Source organism: Mauremys reevesii, linkage group 8 (assembly GCF_016161935.1).
Source record: "Mauremys reevesii isolate NIE-2019 linkage group 8, ASM1616193v1, whole genome shotgun sequence".
Taxonomy (NCBI): domain Eukaryota; kingdom Metazoa; phylum Chordata; order Testudines; family Geoemydidae; genus Mauremys; species Mauremys reevesii.
The window spans coordinates 70,376,786-70,394,487 of record NC_052630.1 but is presented as its reverse complement, the minus strand read 5'-3'; the positions used below and the strand labels follow the sequence as shown (position 1 = coordinate 70,394,487).

Below are 17,702 nucleotides of genomic sequence, written 5' to 3'. Positions count from 1 at the left end.
GCGCCTCTAGTGATACTTTTCACTGGTGACAGGTTTCAGAGTGGTAGCCATGTTAGTCTGTATCAGCAAAAACAACGAGGAGTCCTTGGGGTACCTTAGAGACGAAACTACTTTTATTAATTTATTAATACAATTTATTATTAAAATTTATTAATTTTCCCTCTGTTGATACTCACACCTTCTTGTCAACTGTTGAAAATAGGCCACTTCCACCTTGATTGAATTGGCCTTGGTAGCACTGACCCCCCACACTTGGTAAGGCAACTCCCATCTTTTCACGTGCTGTAATATATATACTGCTTACTGTATTTTTCACTCCTGCATCTAATGAAATGACTTTTAGCCCATGAAAGCTTATGTCCAGATAAATTTTAGTCTCTAAGGTGCCACAAGGACTCCTTTTTATTTTTTCTAATGATACTGTCATACAAATTATATATCAATTGAGAGATGTTACATCACAGTCCATTGGGAGAAACAATTCCAGCCCTGAGAAAAGTATAAATACATGTTCTGAAGCTCTTTCTTGTTTATAGAGTAAAATCATGGGTTTTGAACATTTGCAAAAATCTATGTTAGTCAACCAGAATGCGCCCATAAAATGTTCCAATGAAAAAAAAATCTACTCTTCTTGTTAAGATACACACAAGAAAGTGAAAAGGTGTTTCAGAGGTGAAAGTCCTAGCAAGGACTAATTCAGGAAGCATTTTACTTTAGATGATGAATTGCACATTTGTAAAGGCTGTGAGAACCTGATGATAAGCTCTGCAGCTGTTATAGCTAAAACCCAACCCTCAGTACCTGGCTTCAGAAGTGAGGGGGAAGTAGGGCAGGAATCCTCTTCACAAAGGCTGTGTGGAGCAGCTGTATAGTTAATCTGCAAAAGCTACTTCAGTCCTAGGGCCTATGCAGGGGTACCTATCCCTGCCAGGCCATGAGAGGAGGGGAGGGTACAGGGGAATTCCTCCTGCCTTCTGACCCTCATCCAGCCTTCTCACTTATGCATGGTTGAACCACACCGTTTCTGCAATAAAAGAAGGGATTGAATTTGCCCCTTGCGGCACCAGCCTCTTGATGTGATGTGGTTGTGTTATTGTGCACATCAGCAGGAGTTAAAACTTCCAGCCACAAAAGAAACAATTGCTTTTATTTAATGTGTGACAGCAGTAGGACATACCCTTGTGTGTCATTTGAGAACTTGACACTTGCTCTTTCATTTCACTCAACCGTGACTGTGTCCATGTTCTATGTCAAAGCCTTCATCCCTAACGTGTCATTCTGGAAATGTATTAAACGCCTTCTGTTCAGCATCAGAATATGTATTACCTCTTCCTGACGGCTGAGCAGCATCACCTCAGAGGCAGACCTTCTAGAACTTCCTCACGACTAAAAGCCTTAGCCAGAGCAAGTCCTGAAAACTTCCAATCTTCCATGGCCATTTTCTCCTTGAAACCCACCAACTTTCTCTCTTCCCACCTTGCAGACAGAGCTGTAACTAGCTATTTTTGCACCTGAGACAAGAATATAAAATTGCGCCCTCCCCACTCCATATAATTTCATAGTAGTTACTTTGTAAAAAAAAAAAAGATAAATATGTAAATAACAAGAATAATAATGATAATAGAACGTTTATTTATTTTAATCATAAGATCTGTGAACAAAATCAACTAATACAATAAGGTGTGCATCATAGTGCATCATGAACTGTGGGGGTCGGGGCTCCCAGCCTGGCGCAGGGGTCGGGGCTCACAGCCCGGGGTCAGAGCTCGCAGCCGCACACTGGGGTCGGGGCTCGCAGCCGCACACTGGGGTCGGGGCTCACAGCCGCACACTGGGGTCAGGGTCAGGGCTCACAGCCACGCACTGGGGTCAGGGTCAGGGCTCACAGCCGCGCACTGGGGTCAGGGTCGGGGCTCACAGCCGCGCACTGGGGTCGGGGTCAGGGCTCACAGCCGCGCACTGGGGTCGGGGTCGGGGCTCACAGCCGCGCACTGGGGTCGGGGTCAGGGCTCGCAGCCACGCACTGGGGTTGGGATTCGCAGCCGCACACTGGGGTCGGGGCTCACAGCCGCGCACTGGGGTCAGAGTCAGGGCTCACAGCCGCGCACTGGGGCCAGGGTCAGGGCTCACAGCCGCACACTGGGGTCGGGGCTCACAGCCGCGCACTGGGGTCAGAGTCAGGGCTCACAGCCGCACACTGGGGTTGGGATTCGCAGCCACACACTGGGGTCAGGGTCAGGGCTTGCAGCCACACACTGGGGTCAGGGTCAGGGCTCGCAGCCGCGCACTGGGGTCAGGGTCAGGGCTCGCAGCCACACACTGGGGTCGGGGTTGGGGCTCGCAGCCACACACTGGGGTTGGGGGTCGGGGCTTGCAGCCGCGCACTGGGGTTGGGGCTCACAGTCCGGCGCAGGGATTGGGGTGGGGCTTGCAGCCATGCGCCGGGGTCAGTGCTCACAATCCGGCACAGGGGTTGGGGCTCACAGCCTGGCGCAGGGGTTGGGGTCGGGGCTCACAGCCACGCACTAGGGTCGGGGTCAAGGCTCACAGCCATGTGCCCGGGTCAGGGCTCACAGTCCGGCACAGGGGTTGGGGTCGGGACGCGCAGCCCGGAGCAGGGGTCGGGGTCAGGGGTCAGGGGTCAGGGCCAGGGCTCGCAGCCTGGCGCAGGGGTCAGGTTCAGGGCTCGCAGCCTGGGGTCAGGGCTCGCAGCCTGGCACAGAGGTTGGGGTTGGGGCTCACAGTCCGGCGCAGGGGTCGGGGCTCACAGTCCGGCGCAGAGGTTGGGGTCAGGGCTCACAGCAGAGCACTAGGGTTGGGGTCGAGGCTCACAGTCCGGCACAGGGGTCGGGGTCGGGACTTGCAGCCCGGAGCAGGGATCGGGGTCAGGGGTCAGGGGTCAGGGCCAGGGCTCGCAGCCTGGCGCAGGGGTCAGGTTCAGGGCTCGCAGCCTGGGGTCAGGGCTCGCAGCCTGGCACAGAGGTTGGGGTCGGGGCTCACAGTCCGGCGCAGGGGTTGGGGCTCACAGTCCGGCGCAGGGGTCGGGGCTCACAGTCCGGCGCAGGGGTTGGGGTCAGGGCTCACAGCCACTCACTAGGGTTGGGGTCGAGGCTCACAGTCTGTCACAGGGGTCGGGGTCAGGACTCACAGCCCGGCACAGGGTCAGGGCTCATAGCCCCACAGCTCCACACAGGGGTCGGGGCTCGCAGATATGTGTCGCGATTGGTGCTCACAGCCTGGTGCAGGGGTCGGGGCTCGCTACCCCCCACATAACCAGGTCGCAACCCCCAGTTGAGAACCAATGCTTTATAATTACTGTAGGGTGTATTCTATTTATTTTCTATTTACATTGTACATTTGTCATGACGCTATGTGAATATTATGTGATTATAATTTTTCATAAAATAATAAGAATTTAAAACTTAATTTGTCTTTTTCTGCGCCCCTCAGTTTTGCGCGCCCGAGGCAAGTGCCTCACTCACTTCGCCCTTGTTACGGCACTGCTTGCAGATGTCTGTACGCATCCTCAGAGGGTTTAATAACAAATTAAATTCTTTATAGGACTGCAGAGTGGGCTAATACAATGTATCTAGTCAATCCAGATGAATCTCAACTCAACTATTTTGGCAAGCGAGAGACCTGAGACCTCTCTCATAGCCAGATCGCCTTTGCTTAGCTGCAGAGACCTGGACCATCTGGCCAGGTATTGTAGATTTAAAATTTAGATTTGTAGATTTATAATACAAGGCTGGATTGAGAACAGCAACAACTTGCTGTTCATCATATTAGTTTTTCTATTCATCATGAAGGACTTATTAAGAAAATTATGCCACTACTTCTACTGACTACTAGGACTTCTATGTGCTTCCTTTCCTTTGGCCTTCTTTATTAATGTGCAGTAATATTAATTTGGCCATTGAGCCATTTTTAAGAGATAAAGGAGTATTAAATACCACTCAGCAGCAGACAAACATTTTTTTTTTAAATTTCCTGGGGTTGTGGTGATTGGGCTGCGTATGAATTAATTTGTAAGTATTAGTTCTTTGCTTTGCAGCCATATCAATATTATCGTCACAAAACATAGTTTGATGACTAATAAACTGCACTGAAGTAACAATAAAAGCATATTCTGAGACTTAGCTAAAAAGTTAACACAACAATTCATCATGAAAAACAACTTTGAAGCGGGCTACAAAGACCTGTAGGTTTCCCCCAATGATGCACTGTACAGGAGTGCACTTTTGCTAGTTTCTTTCATGAGCAGCTGTTTATATAGTAGGTGATGATTTCAAATTATCTTTCCATTTAATCTTAAATGCTTGGGGAGTAATAAGGACAAATATTATAGCAGCCCCAAAAATGGATCTGAGGCTGTGATAAAGGCAGGATAAAGTAGAATAGTAATGTAACAGCTCAGAGTCCAAATGGAGAAGAGAATGGGAAAATAAAGCATGTAACAACATGCAGGTTGCTGTGCAGTATAAAAATGAAGACTTGATGAGCTGCACTGAGTAATTTCTAAGGATGACACCCCTCATCTGTGACCTCTTTGAGACAGCTTTTTAGGATGAGATTTTAAAGGTCCCTACAGGACTTTGGCGTCCAAAACCCATTGACTTTCAATAGGCGTTAGGTGCCTAATTCCCTCAAGCCCCTTTGAAAACCTCAGCCATAAACTATTTCTTGGGCAAGGAATAGTGAATTAAAGATGGAGTATGGCTCTGCCTTGCTAGGAAACCCTCTGATACTGAATTTTCTTGCGTTTCAGTGATTAGTCAGACGCTCTAGTCTTTTGCATCAGGAATTATATGTACCTACATGACCTCTATTACCAGCAAAGGCTGCACTGAAATCACTAGTGACAAGGAAATGTTCTTTTACCAGGATTATTTTTTTTCTGTGTGGTTTCTGCTGTTATGAAGGCCATAAGGCCTTACATTCACTAGTGCTTGTTTGGAGACAAACACATTTTTGGATAGTATACATTCTTGCACTTGTATATGTTGGTTTGTATTCTAATATTGGCCAGAGGACTGAAGGGACTCATACCCCATTGTGTTACTCCAGTCTTAAGCTAATGTAACTCCACTGATTCCAGTGCAGTTGCTATGTTCTATAACTGGATAAATCAGTTGTAAAGCAGGCACTCAATATTTTCAAACACAGAAGGATAAAAACCTTGTAACCACCGATTTGTACTACCAGTTTCCCCGGAATGTGTATGGGGACCTTAACGGTACATTTTTAAGGATTTTTCCTCTTTGGGTATGTCTACACTACCACCGGATTAGCGGACAGCAATCAATCCAGCGGGTGTTGATTTATCGCATCTAGTCTAGACATGATAAATCGACCCCCGAGCGCTCTCCCATCAACTCCTATACTCTACCGTCGCGAGAGGCACAGGCAGAGTCAACAGGGGAGTGACAGCAGGCAACTCACCACAGTGAAGATACTGCAGTGAGTAGGTCTAAGTACGTCGACTTCAGCTATGTTATTCACGTAGCTGAAGTTGCATAACTTAGATTGATCCCCCCCAGTGTAGACCAGGCCTTTGACATAAAATTGGAAGGAAGGAAGGATACTCACCATAGGACCAGGTGGTCCATCCTGACCTGATGCTCCAGGTAGACCTTGTTCTCCCTATAAGAAACAATTAAGATTTCTTAAAAAGTGGATATACAAGATAAAAAAGATAACAATATTGCTATATACTCAATGAACTTACCACAGGGCCAGGAATACCACGGAGACCCTCTGGACCAGGTTTTCCTGAAGGTCCCTGAGGACCAACTGGTCCTGTTTTTCCAGGTGCACCTTCTGACCCAGGTTCACCCTACAAGGAAGCACATATCAGATCACATCATTAATGGAGTTCATTATCCATGGCTCGGTATGGGTGCACAAGTGAGACAGAGGGCACAAGGAATTTTTCGCACCCTTTTCTGTTCCCCTCAGAGCAGACTTGGCCCCTGAGTGATAACTGTGATAACCTGCACTAAAGTTTATGAGATGGACATGACCATGTTCTCCCCATCTTTTCTGCACTAGTGAGATGACCTGGCCTTGCATTTGTGAGCAGCACACACAGCAACCCATCAAATATCTCTAGAAGCTTCCTTTCAGGGGGATGCCTCTGTACTGCCCCCCTACTGTAGACTATGCATTAAACACAAATGAATTGTGCCGCAAAATTAAAGCAAAAGAATTTCACAATTTATATATTAAATTTAGGCCCTTTAATTTGAGTTATTTACAACTTAACTGTGATTACCTTGGTAGGTTTAAAATATCACATATAGTCTGTAGAATAAATAGCTTAGAAAAAGCATGATTTAGTTTTTGGAATGGTTTTTGTATTTCACTGTTTGGAACAAATGGTCTTATTTATTACCTTTGCACCTTTTTCACCTTGTCTGCCCTCAGCACCAGCTGCTCCAGGAGGGCCCTGTAAAGGAAGGAAAAGGTATAAGGTATGAAATAAATACTGGTTCATAATTATAGTATATTAAAATTATATTAAAGTGGTGAAAATATGATCTGAAATGTTCTTACAATTTCCTATATATCAGTGAATAAGAAAATTGGCAAATGTTAATAATAATATAAATAAAATATTTTTTGACCATTTTATCAATAAAATGAAAAATCCTTCTTGCCCCCCATTAAACCTTTTATTATTTTCATACAGTTTATTAGGAGCTTACAACAAATAATTGACTAGAAAATCAACTACCCTTTATAAACACAGAGCAAAAAAACCACCACAAATAAATATATAAGATGAACATTTACACATCAAAAGACATAGGGAAATTTTATAAAAGTTAAGGGAAAAGGCAAATAATATTATGTACTAAAGGTGAGATTTCCAAACATGCTGAATGTCTGTCTAAATCCAATCCAACTGAAGTCGAAGTCAATGGGACTTCTACCATTGACTTCAGTAAAAACCTAGGTATTATATTGTGCCATTGTAAGGATAATGGCTCATGAGTCACACTTCTTCACCCTCTAAGTCCTCTGTACAGAAATTATATCTATTTGTCTAAAATATTAGGTTGCAAATCTGGGTGTTTCTGCCCTGGATTTTGCTCAGGGCTGCCGTAGAAGAGTGTTGTGGAACAGCGATGAGGTTTAGCTGTAGAGCCACATGGTGGGACTTGAGAAGGGCATGCCAACGTTACACGCAGCTACAGACATTACTATCCATTTTTAAAGGAAATTTTTAAAATAAGAAAGGGATATTTTTCTCCTCCCAAACCATAAAAACTTTAATTTTCAAATCAGGGGATTTATATACACAGTTCCTGCTACTAACAGAAGCTCTATATGAAACTTTAGCGTACTGTACTGAAAATACTCACCTTGAATACCCCTAAATCTTTAAGATAAGAGACCACCTGGTTTTCATACAAGGCTAGTTTTTAGCTTGAGAAAGTTCTTCATTACAACCAGATATTTCTTGCCTATAGCTATCGGCTGAAAAAATAGAAGCTTGGAAAACTTTCTCTGTAAGAGTCATATGTCCATCTGTTTTATGAACCGTACAGAATATACAAATTGCTTATTTTTAGTTCTTAAAATGTTCAGTAATATGAACAAATCCAGTAATTTCTATTTACATTCTGCGCTTCCATTCAGAATGATCAGGGATTGAGCCTTCAGAAAGGGTCAAATTCAGAACTTAAATAGCAAATACATTCTCAGTTTTATGAATGTGTGAATAGTTTTAAAGTTAAACATATACCTAAGTGCTTTGTTGGCTCAGGGCCTTGTGACAGATATGGCAATCTCCTGCAATACCTTTGGGAGGTTTTACTTGATTAAGTTTATGTATCATAGTGTGCCAGGGATTGTATGTAATTCTATGGGGGAGACTGACCACAGCCCTCCAAGAACTAAGAACATTGTGTGTGTGTTGAGAGAAAGGGGGGAAAGTGATTGGCAAATTCACTCAGGTTGTAACATCTCCAGAGATTTATTACCCCCTCAAAAGGCTTAATCTGGAAGCTCCAGTGACTAGCAGACAAAGAAGGGACTTTTGGATAAATCACCTCAGATTAAACTGACTCAGGGCCTTCTTCCTGATCCAGCAAACAGATGTAACAATTTAACTTAACTAAAGCCTACTTATACTATGGATGAATTTGGCCTGAGCTGTGTCACAGCCTGACACATTATGCTGTCTATTATATTGATGCATATCTAGAGCAATTCCTGATTTACCCTAATGCTCAAAGTATTTATCACGAGTACGTAACCATCACTCATTCACTACAAAAATGAAGCCATCTCTCTGATGGAATGTAGCACCCACTATTTTCCAGCAATACTGTACAAAATTTTCTGCTAAAAGGAGGAGTGAAGTAAGCCTTTCCCATTGAATTTACTGCAACCAGAATTAAATGACCTTGGCCACTCATTGTGGTTAATACTATGTACTCGTGTGAAAAATGTTGTGGGATTTTTGTAATAACTGTTGGCTCAGTTTTACAAAGCAGCAGCACAGTGCTCCCTAACCATAACCGAAGGGGCTGGTTTGGTAATAACTCAAAGGAATAGGAGGAATATATAGTGTCCCCTCCCCAACACCTGGTAGCAACAATATCTAGTTTTTTTTTTTTAAGGTCCCATATCCAACAATGCTTAGCTACCAAGAGCTGAGAAGATCATAGCTCAAGATGATCATAAGTAAAAATTATTAGTGGGAATATAAATGCACTTAGAAACATTTTAAAGACAGGAAGATTTTCTCTATTATGAGCTAATTTACACATTGATTCTCTTTACCACTTGATAGTCATTTTTGCTTAAGTTCCTAAAAAGGTTAAAACCAACCCTTTTCAGTTGGAGAAGCTGAAAGGAGTTGAGTGCAGTAGTATTTACTTGAGAAATATGTTCCCTGAATAATCTAACCATGCAGCTGCAACATCAATTAGCAGGGCTAAAAACAGTGTGATGGCTAAATTATAAATACAATGAATCATGATTGCTAAACAAAGGGGGTGCATTCATTATCAAACAGTGCTAATGCTGCATCAAGTGCAAAGTGGCTAAATGAACAGCGCTTTCTAACAGACTCTGATTGCTGGCATGGAACAGATGGTGCTTCTGCAGAAGAAGACTGCTAATTGTTATTTATCTTACTTTCCTAGTCTTGAATTGTTGTAGTGTATGGTAAATTTTAACTGACACAAAAGTTCTCAATAACAACTTGAAATTAATGCCTGTTTTTTCCCCAGCTATCACAGTAATGTTTATGGTTTTATGCTATGCTTCCATGTGGACGTATTGTCAGTTACATTCCACACATGCCTCTGAAGCAGATAAAAGAAACTTTTCCCAATTTTGATGGTATATTAACATTGTAGGTGGATTTTCTTGTCTGCATTTTTTCTGCTTCAGAATTTCCTTATAATAATTTAAAAATTCTATGCACTGTCATCAATCATCTGATTGAAATATGCTTCTTAGTGAAGATAGCACCATTAATTATTTTCATGACACATAACCACTCTTCAGCTATTTGTTATGTTCAGAATACCTTCTGTGTATTTTTACTCAAGGGAAAGAGAGGAACTCAGCTTCATTTTCAAGTGCAGTGGACATCCTGATGAAACAGCAATATGCTATACTCACAATGGGGTAAAAAACTACACTTTTTTCAAAATTCTGCCTATTATTTAAAGTGACATGTAAAAGGGTCTAACTGACCAAGTAGTTACCTTGGTTTCTGATTTTCAAATGTCAGAAGCCTGCTACCACATACCATCTAAATCTATTATCTTATGGAAAGCAGGCTGTATGCATTCTGGTTTTGAACAAAAATATGGCTAAATCATATGCTGACTTTCCTACTTTTCTTTAAGCTTTTACCCTTACATTTTTAGAGTGATGCATGGAGTTTTAGCTGCAAGTGATCCAGGCATCTACTTGATACCCATAAAGCTAATATGCCAGAATGTGAGATGACATAGGGCTGAAAAACGCCCCAAAACCTTTTCAGTAAAAAGCTGAAAGGAGACTAAGAAAAAAAACACCCACTGCTTGAGAGTCCCAGTTCAGTCTGCCTGCTTTAATTGTTACTGAGTCTAAATACCACTTGTCTTTTAAGAAAGTAATGGAAAGTTAGTATCCCATTATTCAGTGGCATCCTTTCTCCCTTCCTTTTTAAACTTCATCAGCCAAAATCAATGAATTCAGATCAGATAGTATGGGCAGCAGCTAGTGAAACATTGCAGAATCTGTATGTGCCCACCAAAGAATTTATTTTGGAATCAACAATATACTGCCATGGATTAATCACTGATTGATTTTCTGGAAATTAAGATACATGTCCAAATCAAGATTCTGAACAATGAGATACTTAGCTTCCTTTCAGATTTTCAGCTTGTCACCATTTTGGCTTACCAACCATATATCTGTCAATTTTTGTGGCCTTTCTACTTAATGACATTACCCCACTATCTTTAATTGAAATAGTGAAGCTGAAAAAGAATGCATCTCTTTGGAAACACAAGGCTTAAAAGAAAATGTTGGTCACTCCAACCCATTATTATAAACAACCAGCAAAGGTTGGATGGCAAAACCCTTACTGTCCATGCAGGAGCGCCTCCAGCTTTTTTGGCGCCCTAGGCGGCAGAAGGTCTCGCCCCTGAAATACCACCCCCGACAGAGGCGGCGGAAGGTCCTGTCCCCGAAATACCGACAACGACCAGGGCGGCCGAAGATCCGGCCTCCTTGGTTGCCACATAAGAATAATTAGCATTATGAAGTACTTTCCATCTTCAAAGCATTTTACAAACATTAACTGCTTCTCCTCACACACCTGCAGTGTAGGACAGTTTTATTATCCTCATTTTACAGATGTGGAAACTCAGTGAAATTAAGCATCTTGGCTGAGGCAAAGAGGGAGCATGTATCAGAGGGTGTGTGCTGACTTCCATCAGGATAAACCCTGTCAGAAGCTCCTGATGGCAGGAGAAAAAGTAGCCAGAGTATCCCCTCCACAAGGATTGGGTACATTCATACAGTAAATGGTAATTGCAGGTGTGGAGGTGTGGCCAGGGCAGTGATTGGGCATGTCCACTGAGCTGCCTCTGCTAAAGGTCTTTTGTTGGGGGTGTTCTTATACATTAAAATAAATAAATAAATAGAGCAGATATGTAAAATATACAGTAAGTTATTACTGCCTCTTTGAGGCCCTTTTTCAGTAAAGTACTTATCCAGGCGCTTAAATACATTTCTCTTCTGAAAAGCACCTAAGCACATGCTTAAGTCCTCTACACTTCAATGGAACTTAAGCACATGCTTAAATTTCAGCACATTCTTAAATGCTTATTTGAATCAGGGCCTGCTTCTACTAAAAATATTAACCTCTGCTTCAACCACTTAGCATGCATTTCTATTTGCATCATGACATTTACTTCTTAAAAATTCCTTTTATTTCCATCATGTAGGCTAAAATGACTGAATAGAAAAATATAATGCTCTGAAATATTTTATTTAGCTGCTGCTAAGCTCCTTTCAGTAAGAGAATATGAAACTGCTCTTGGCTTTATACAGCTAAAATGATCATTTCAGCATTAAAATTCTATGCTTTTAATTGCAGAAGTTGTCCAATCTACCAGTACCTTAAGAAATGTACACCAAAAATATCACAAAACTGAGAAGAATATACATATTGGACAAATTACAACTTAATTTTCTTTCTACCTTGAATAATAATTAGGGTATTCTCCTATGTTTATACCATGGTCGTTCACAATCAATATTAGCAAACTATTCTGGGCTTGCCTAAGGAACAGTAAAAAATATTTTTGGACACACACCTTTCATTTTGGAAATACTTCCATTCCTCATTAGAGCCTGAGAATTTGAGATTGTTCTTTTTTTTTAAATTAGGTGTTTAAACTGATTTTCCCCATATATGTTTGATAATTCTTCCCTAGGCTTAATCATAATGAAATTTCTTAGAAAAACCTATAAACAGGGAAGCAATTTACACTGAATAAAATTTAGTTTGTCAACTAAATGTCCCTGGATTATAATAATAAAGAGGGTGTGTAACAATTCTGTATTGCACATCGTGCAAAGTCTCATTAGATGGGATTTCCAAAAGGACTCAGCATTGTCCTAAATCAGCTGTCATTGGAGTCCACAGGAGTTTATTACTGGATTCAACAGAAGCAGAACCAAGTCAATATTGAGTCCTTTATTAAAAACATATTGAATGGGTGTGACTTTCTAATCAACTGATATTTTAGGGCAGATAGCTTGCCTCACTCCTCTCTTGTTGTGCATAATCTTGGAAAACCAGAAAATCTGTCCATTCAAACCATGAAGTTGCTGCAACTGAATGTTTCCATTGCTAGAGCTGTCTCTAATTTTCTAAGCAGTGTGCCCACAAATTCATGCTAGATTTGCATGCACAATTACTATGATTGCTTGCACAATAACTATTTAAATGTGTGAAGATTTCTGAACATACATTTATCTGATTTGATAAATGCATACAGTTATGAAAATTAGAGCCCATAACACGGTAATAATGGTCTAAATAAATTAAAAAGCAACTAATGTATTCAAGAACATATTTAATCATTTTTACCAACTATATAGATGACTGCCATCAGTGTACTGCCACAAAATGTTCTTAAAAATGAAATGGTGGTTAGTTGACTTAGTAAAATATAGAGTATTGCTATTGTGAAAATAAATGTAAATGTAGTATTTAGTTCTGAAGACACACTGCTGTCTCATAAAAACAGCTACTCTACCTGAAGCTGTTCAGAACTGCATAGTGATATATATCCCTATAGCTTGAGCTCAGAAAGGTAACTTTAATGTGCATCTGAATATATTAACTATGACATGCAGAATCTTCCATTATTTGGTCAGCCATAGGCTGCACACTTTCTTCTGCTGAAGACTAGACCAAAGTGAACCAGACTTTCATTGTGTCCGTGCTAGAAAAGTGTGATGCACTTTTCCTGGGAATGCCCACAAAAATCTAGGGATCTTCAGCTGTCACATCATGCACACGTCTTAATATGTATTGCTCAGAAACAGCACACCACTCCGGTGCTCCAAACTTTGCACTGGCTAGCTGTTCTATTCCAGATCCAGTTCACGGTGCTGATTCCAGATCCAGTTCTATTCCAGATCCAGTTCACGGTGCTGATTCACAAAGGCCTTAGTGTGCTAGTGTAATGCCGACAGACCCTGGTCATCAGGGTGGGTGGGATTGAACCTGGGGGCCTCTGGCTGAAATTCCCCAGGCTGAAATTCACAGCCACTGGCCCTAAATTTGGAACTCCCTACAATCAGAAATCAGGAGCTAAAGTCTTCTATGACACAATGGAAAAACCCATCTTTTTGCATATGTCCTTGCCCAGGGTATTTGGTAGCTGTTTAACTGGGTCATCTCCTAAGGAACCAATTAAGGATTGATAACATTAGGATCCAGATTTTTCTCAAACTGAGAAACCTAAAGTCACCTCATAAGTATGATTTACCATGACTGGACAGAGAAATCAGATTCAGGTAAATCCCTACCCATCCATTTTTTCAGCAGAAAGAAAACATGTTAATGAAACAGGGAACACCAGGCATTTTGGATTAAACAGTTTCATAAAAGTGGAGTGGGGAATATCTGTGTTTGTGTTCATATCTGACATACAGTAATTGATTTTGGATGAATGGGGGGCCGTGTTTGATTTGGAGGGAGGGGCAGCAGCAGCAATAAGTGATTTGAGGCAGTGACAGAAGTGATTTGGGGAAATAAATGAGGAAAGGCAGGGATGGGATTTGCGAATAGAAGAATGTGACTGGAAGGGAAAAGGAGGATATGCAGGAGGCAGAAAGAAAGAATGAGAAGAGGAGAGAGCCTGAGTGCGAGCGAGATGCTGGGATAAACCATAGGGCCTGTAGCGGGGTGGTTACCCGTGCCTGATCTTCGGGGCTTAAAACAGCCCTAGGAGAGGGCTGGGGCAAGAAGCCTGGGCTGATTGGGAGAAAGCAGGCTCAGCTGTGGCCATGCCCCAATCAGGCCCAGCTGGCCCCTATAAGAGGCAGTGAGCCAGGAGCCCAGACAGTCTCCCTCTGCCTGTAGAGGGAGAAGGACCTGGCTGCAGGGAGCTGGAGACAGGGTACCTGAGTGGAGCAGGGCTGGGGACAGGCTGAGGAGCTGGGGAGCTCCAGCCTGGAAAGCCCCAGGCTGCAGCCTAGCATAAGGTCAACAGGTACTGGGGGTTGCAGAGGGCAACCCATGGGTAGGCCAAGGCAGCAGGTCCAAACCCAACCTTGCCAGTGATGAGTAGGCTGAGACTGCAGTCTGCCCCAGAGCGTGGGCTAGATGATGACTGGCAGCAGCCTTATACTGAGGCAAGGTGGGGATAGAGGGTTGGGGGTTCCCTAGGGAGGGGAGACCCAGATCAGAGGGGTACTGCCAGCGGGCAGCACCCCAGTTAAAAGGGCACCAGGGTCCAGGGAGGGACACGGGGGCCAGAGGACAGGCGGATCACCGGCCTGCAGAGGGCGCTCCTGGCTGGAAAAAGAGCTAATTCCCAAAGACAACCAGCAGGAGGTGCCACAGGGGTGAGTCTGCACCTCTACAGGCCATATAAGAATGTGCATAGATGTGAATGAGTGGTTGAGTGGGGAGGGATTGATCAAGGAAGGGGGAGTAAAGGAATATTGGGAAAGGGAGGCCAAATGAGGATAATGGGTGAGAGTGATGAATAAAGAATGAGAATATGTAAATGGAGTAGTTGAAGGAACCACACTTCAAGTATTAAATGCAAGCTTAGACTGCTTGTCATTTCACAGAAAGAAAAACAAATTAGAGGGAACATTGCTTTCCCTAATATGTGGTCTTCTTGCCACAGCTCTCCACCTTCCCAGAAAGCAGCATTACTATTGAAATGGCATTGCCTCCTAATCAGGAAAATAGGATGTTTGCCAGCACTTCCTGATGAAGCAGATTCTACTATATTACTGATTATGTTTAGCAAATGGTATTTTTCGTTTTTTTCTCTAACAAAAATATGAAGCCTCAAGTCCTACATTGTCTCTTTCAAGTATAACAGCACAGAAATCTTTATAACCAGCAAAGTTTCACATATTCATGTAATCTAGAATCTGCTGCTACAAAGTAATTTCCTAGAGAATTCAAGAATGTGATTACTTGGCAAGAGTAATACATAGTTATTTTGTTCTTTGTAAGAACACTAAATTGGAGTTGTACAGTGCCACAAATTAGAAATGGAGTGATTGAGTTTGTGTTTTTACTCTGTATTTTTATCTAAACACAATCACACAGTATATTTATTTTGCTGAGAATAAGCGACTGCCTTTCACTGTAATAAATCAGGAAGTTGTAATCTGGTGTAGAACAAACATATTAATTGTTAATATTCAATCGAGCCATATTCCAGTTCTTCTGATAAGATTTTTAATGCTCCCATAATCATTTGAAGCATTATAAATGTGTTGTAAATTGCTGGTGCAAATAGATAAAACTAATTAAGCATGTCAGTTCACTCAAGCCTATTAAATAGACCAATTTAATTTTTTTAAACAGCTTTCAGTTTACGTTTAATGATATCATTCTTTTTTTAAGTGTAAAAACTGCATCTAATTGCCTTCTGAGGCAGATCTAAAGGTTGATGCATCTATAGCAGTTCTGCGAGTATAACATTTACAGGTTTCTATTAGCTGCATTTGTAAGGCTTGTGAAGCTTCAAAGACCAGGAACAATAGAATGACTTCATATGTTACAGAAATGGATTTTAAAGCATAGAAACTTTGCTGAAGTTTTTATTTTGTATCAGATGGTAAAAACCTAAGATCTCTTCAATAACTCTAAGTGTGGAACTATTTACACACATTACATTGTAGGAGGCACCATAATGGATCAATCTATTGATCCGCCTTGTCCAATATCTTACTTCAGAGGGAAGGTCATATCCTACTTCCCCCACCCTTATCAACCTGGCAAATTTGTGCACTTTCTTTCTGCCCCCAGTAGTTGATGGCAGATGCCCTGAAGCACAATGTCTTGTTTTACCCTTTTAGTATCAGCCTTTAGGCATTTTTGACATCTGCAATATTTTTCTTTATTCACAGATCTCCTACGCAGCATGTCTGAGAATACCAGCGGCATAATATTCCACTTCAAATAGGTGACTCTACATTGGTGTGCTGGCAGAGCTTATCCAATAGTGTATTTGAATGCAGATTTTCAAATATGGAAAAAGGATTAACATATTTTAACGGTTTAAGAGAATACATATGTGTTTGTGACAGGGTACTATTTGTAGCGCCCTGGTCCTTCGGATTGCTGCAGCACTGGGAAAAGTGCAGGCTAAATTGAAGCCAATGAATCAATTTCCTTTGGAGATTACTGACACTTGGGTGGCAACTGCTGGGCTCATGGGGCAATTGGGTCAGGAATTGGGAGGATACAAGGGGGAGAAGGAACGGGAAGCAAAGGGGAGCTCAAAGGGTGAGTGTGGACTGAGGAGGGAAGGCTGTGTAGAATCTTCCTCTTGCTGTAAGTCTGTAGTATGCTGTTATAGTTTGTAAGGAAAAAATAAATACATACCTGGTGAAAAGGGAAGAACCTGATGTGTGTGTGTGACTGTGAGGCCACATGAACTGGACAGGCAGTGTGGTACACTGCTCAGTGTCAGAGGAGCCCTATGACAGTGTTACTGTACAATATAAAGCGGGTGAATTATTTTGTCACAAAAGTCGTAAACAATGTTTAAGCATTGAGAAACTAGCTGAATTAATTGACATTCGTTTTTTAAAACGGATTCAGCTGAAACTGTACTAATTCTCACTTCTACTGCAGGGAAAAACATGCTACCTCTGAAAGCTGTTTCTTACTTTCTCAGGAAGTAACACATTTGGGAGATGGAAATAAGGCCATTCTGAGATAAGGATATATGAGCTTGACTGTCCCTTGTGTCTATGTTCTGCTTGGTGTTGGCAAGAAGGGGTTCTTGGAATTTGGCCAGCCTCAGCATGAAATAAAACAGCTGGGTGCTGCTCTCACTTACACCACTGCTGTAAGGTCCCTAATGTTTCAGGGGCATTCAAAAATTGCTTGAATGTCACAAAAATGTGTGACTTTCATGGAAGTGTTAACAGTCAAGAAAAGGAAAAGATATTAAACCATCCTCATTTTAATAATTCCTGTACCATGCAGCAACCTCAGCAGCAGTAGGGAAACCTTTCAGATTCCCATTTGTTCTTTCTGGAGAGTTTTGCCTTTAGCTTATGAGCATTCAGACAACCATATTTTTGGAAGATGTAAACCATCTTCTCAGAATTGCAGCAGAATATGCCAGAGTTGAAAGAAATTAAGTTAATATTACATCAAGAACTAAAACCACAATAGTTTGCTGTGTTGAATACAGAAACTTCTCTTAGCTCTCAGAAAGATGTTACACAAACACTATTTTGGCTGCTGTGCCCATTCTGGCCAGACTGTGATGACCCATGGAAGGGAACAGCTGTAAGGTGTTTCCTCCTCTTCCCCTCAGCATATAGACTTCCCACAACTGCAGCCCCTGCACTCTCTCAAGTGCAAGGACTGCTCCCTGCTAATATTCACACAGAGGGGGCAGCGCCCTAGCCCCATTTCTCCCCCTCTCTACGTTGGACATTGAAGCTTTCCATCTGTGGACAGG

At 42.2% G+C, this 17,702-nt stretch overlaps 1 protein-coding gene across 7 annotated transcripts in view; it reads right to left on the bottom strand.

The window, feature by feature from the left end:
• COL11A1 (collagen type XI alpha 1 chain) overlaps positions 1-17,702 on the bottom strand; it is a 237,297-nt gene that overhangs the window by 16,957 nt on the left and 202,638 nt on the right. For all 7 annotated transcript variants that reach the window (XM_039483995.1, XM_039483989.1, XM_039483992.1 and 4 more), the window contains 3 exons: positions 6,395-6,448; positions 5,729-5,836; positions 5,590-5,643 (listed from right to left, as the gene is read on the bottom strand). In XM_039483995.1, the coding sequence (XP_039339929.1) occupies positions 5,590-5,643; positions 5,729-5,836; positions 6,395-6,448 (216 nt within the window). The remainder of the gene's footprint in view (positions 1-5,589; positions 5,644-5,728; positions 5,837-6,394; positions 6,449-17,702) is intronic.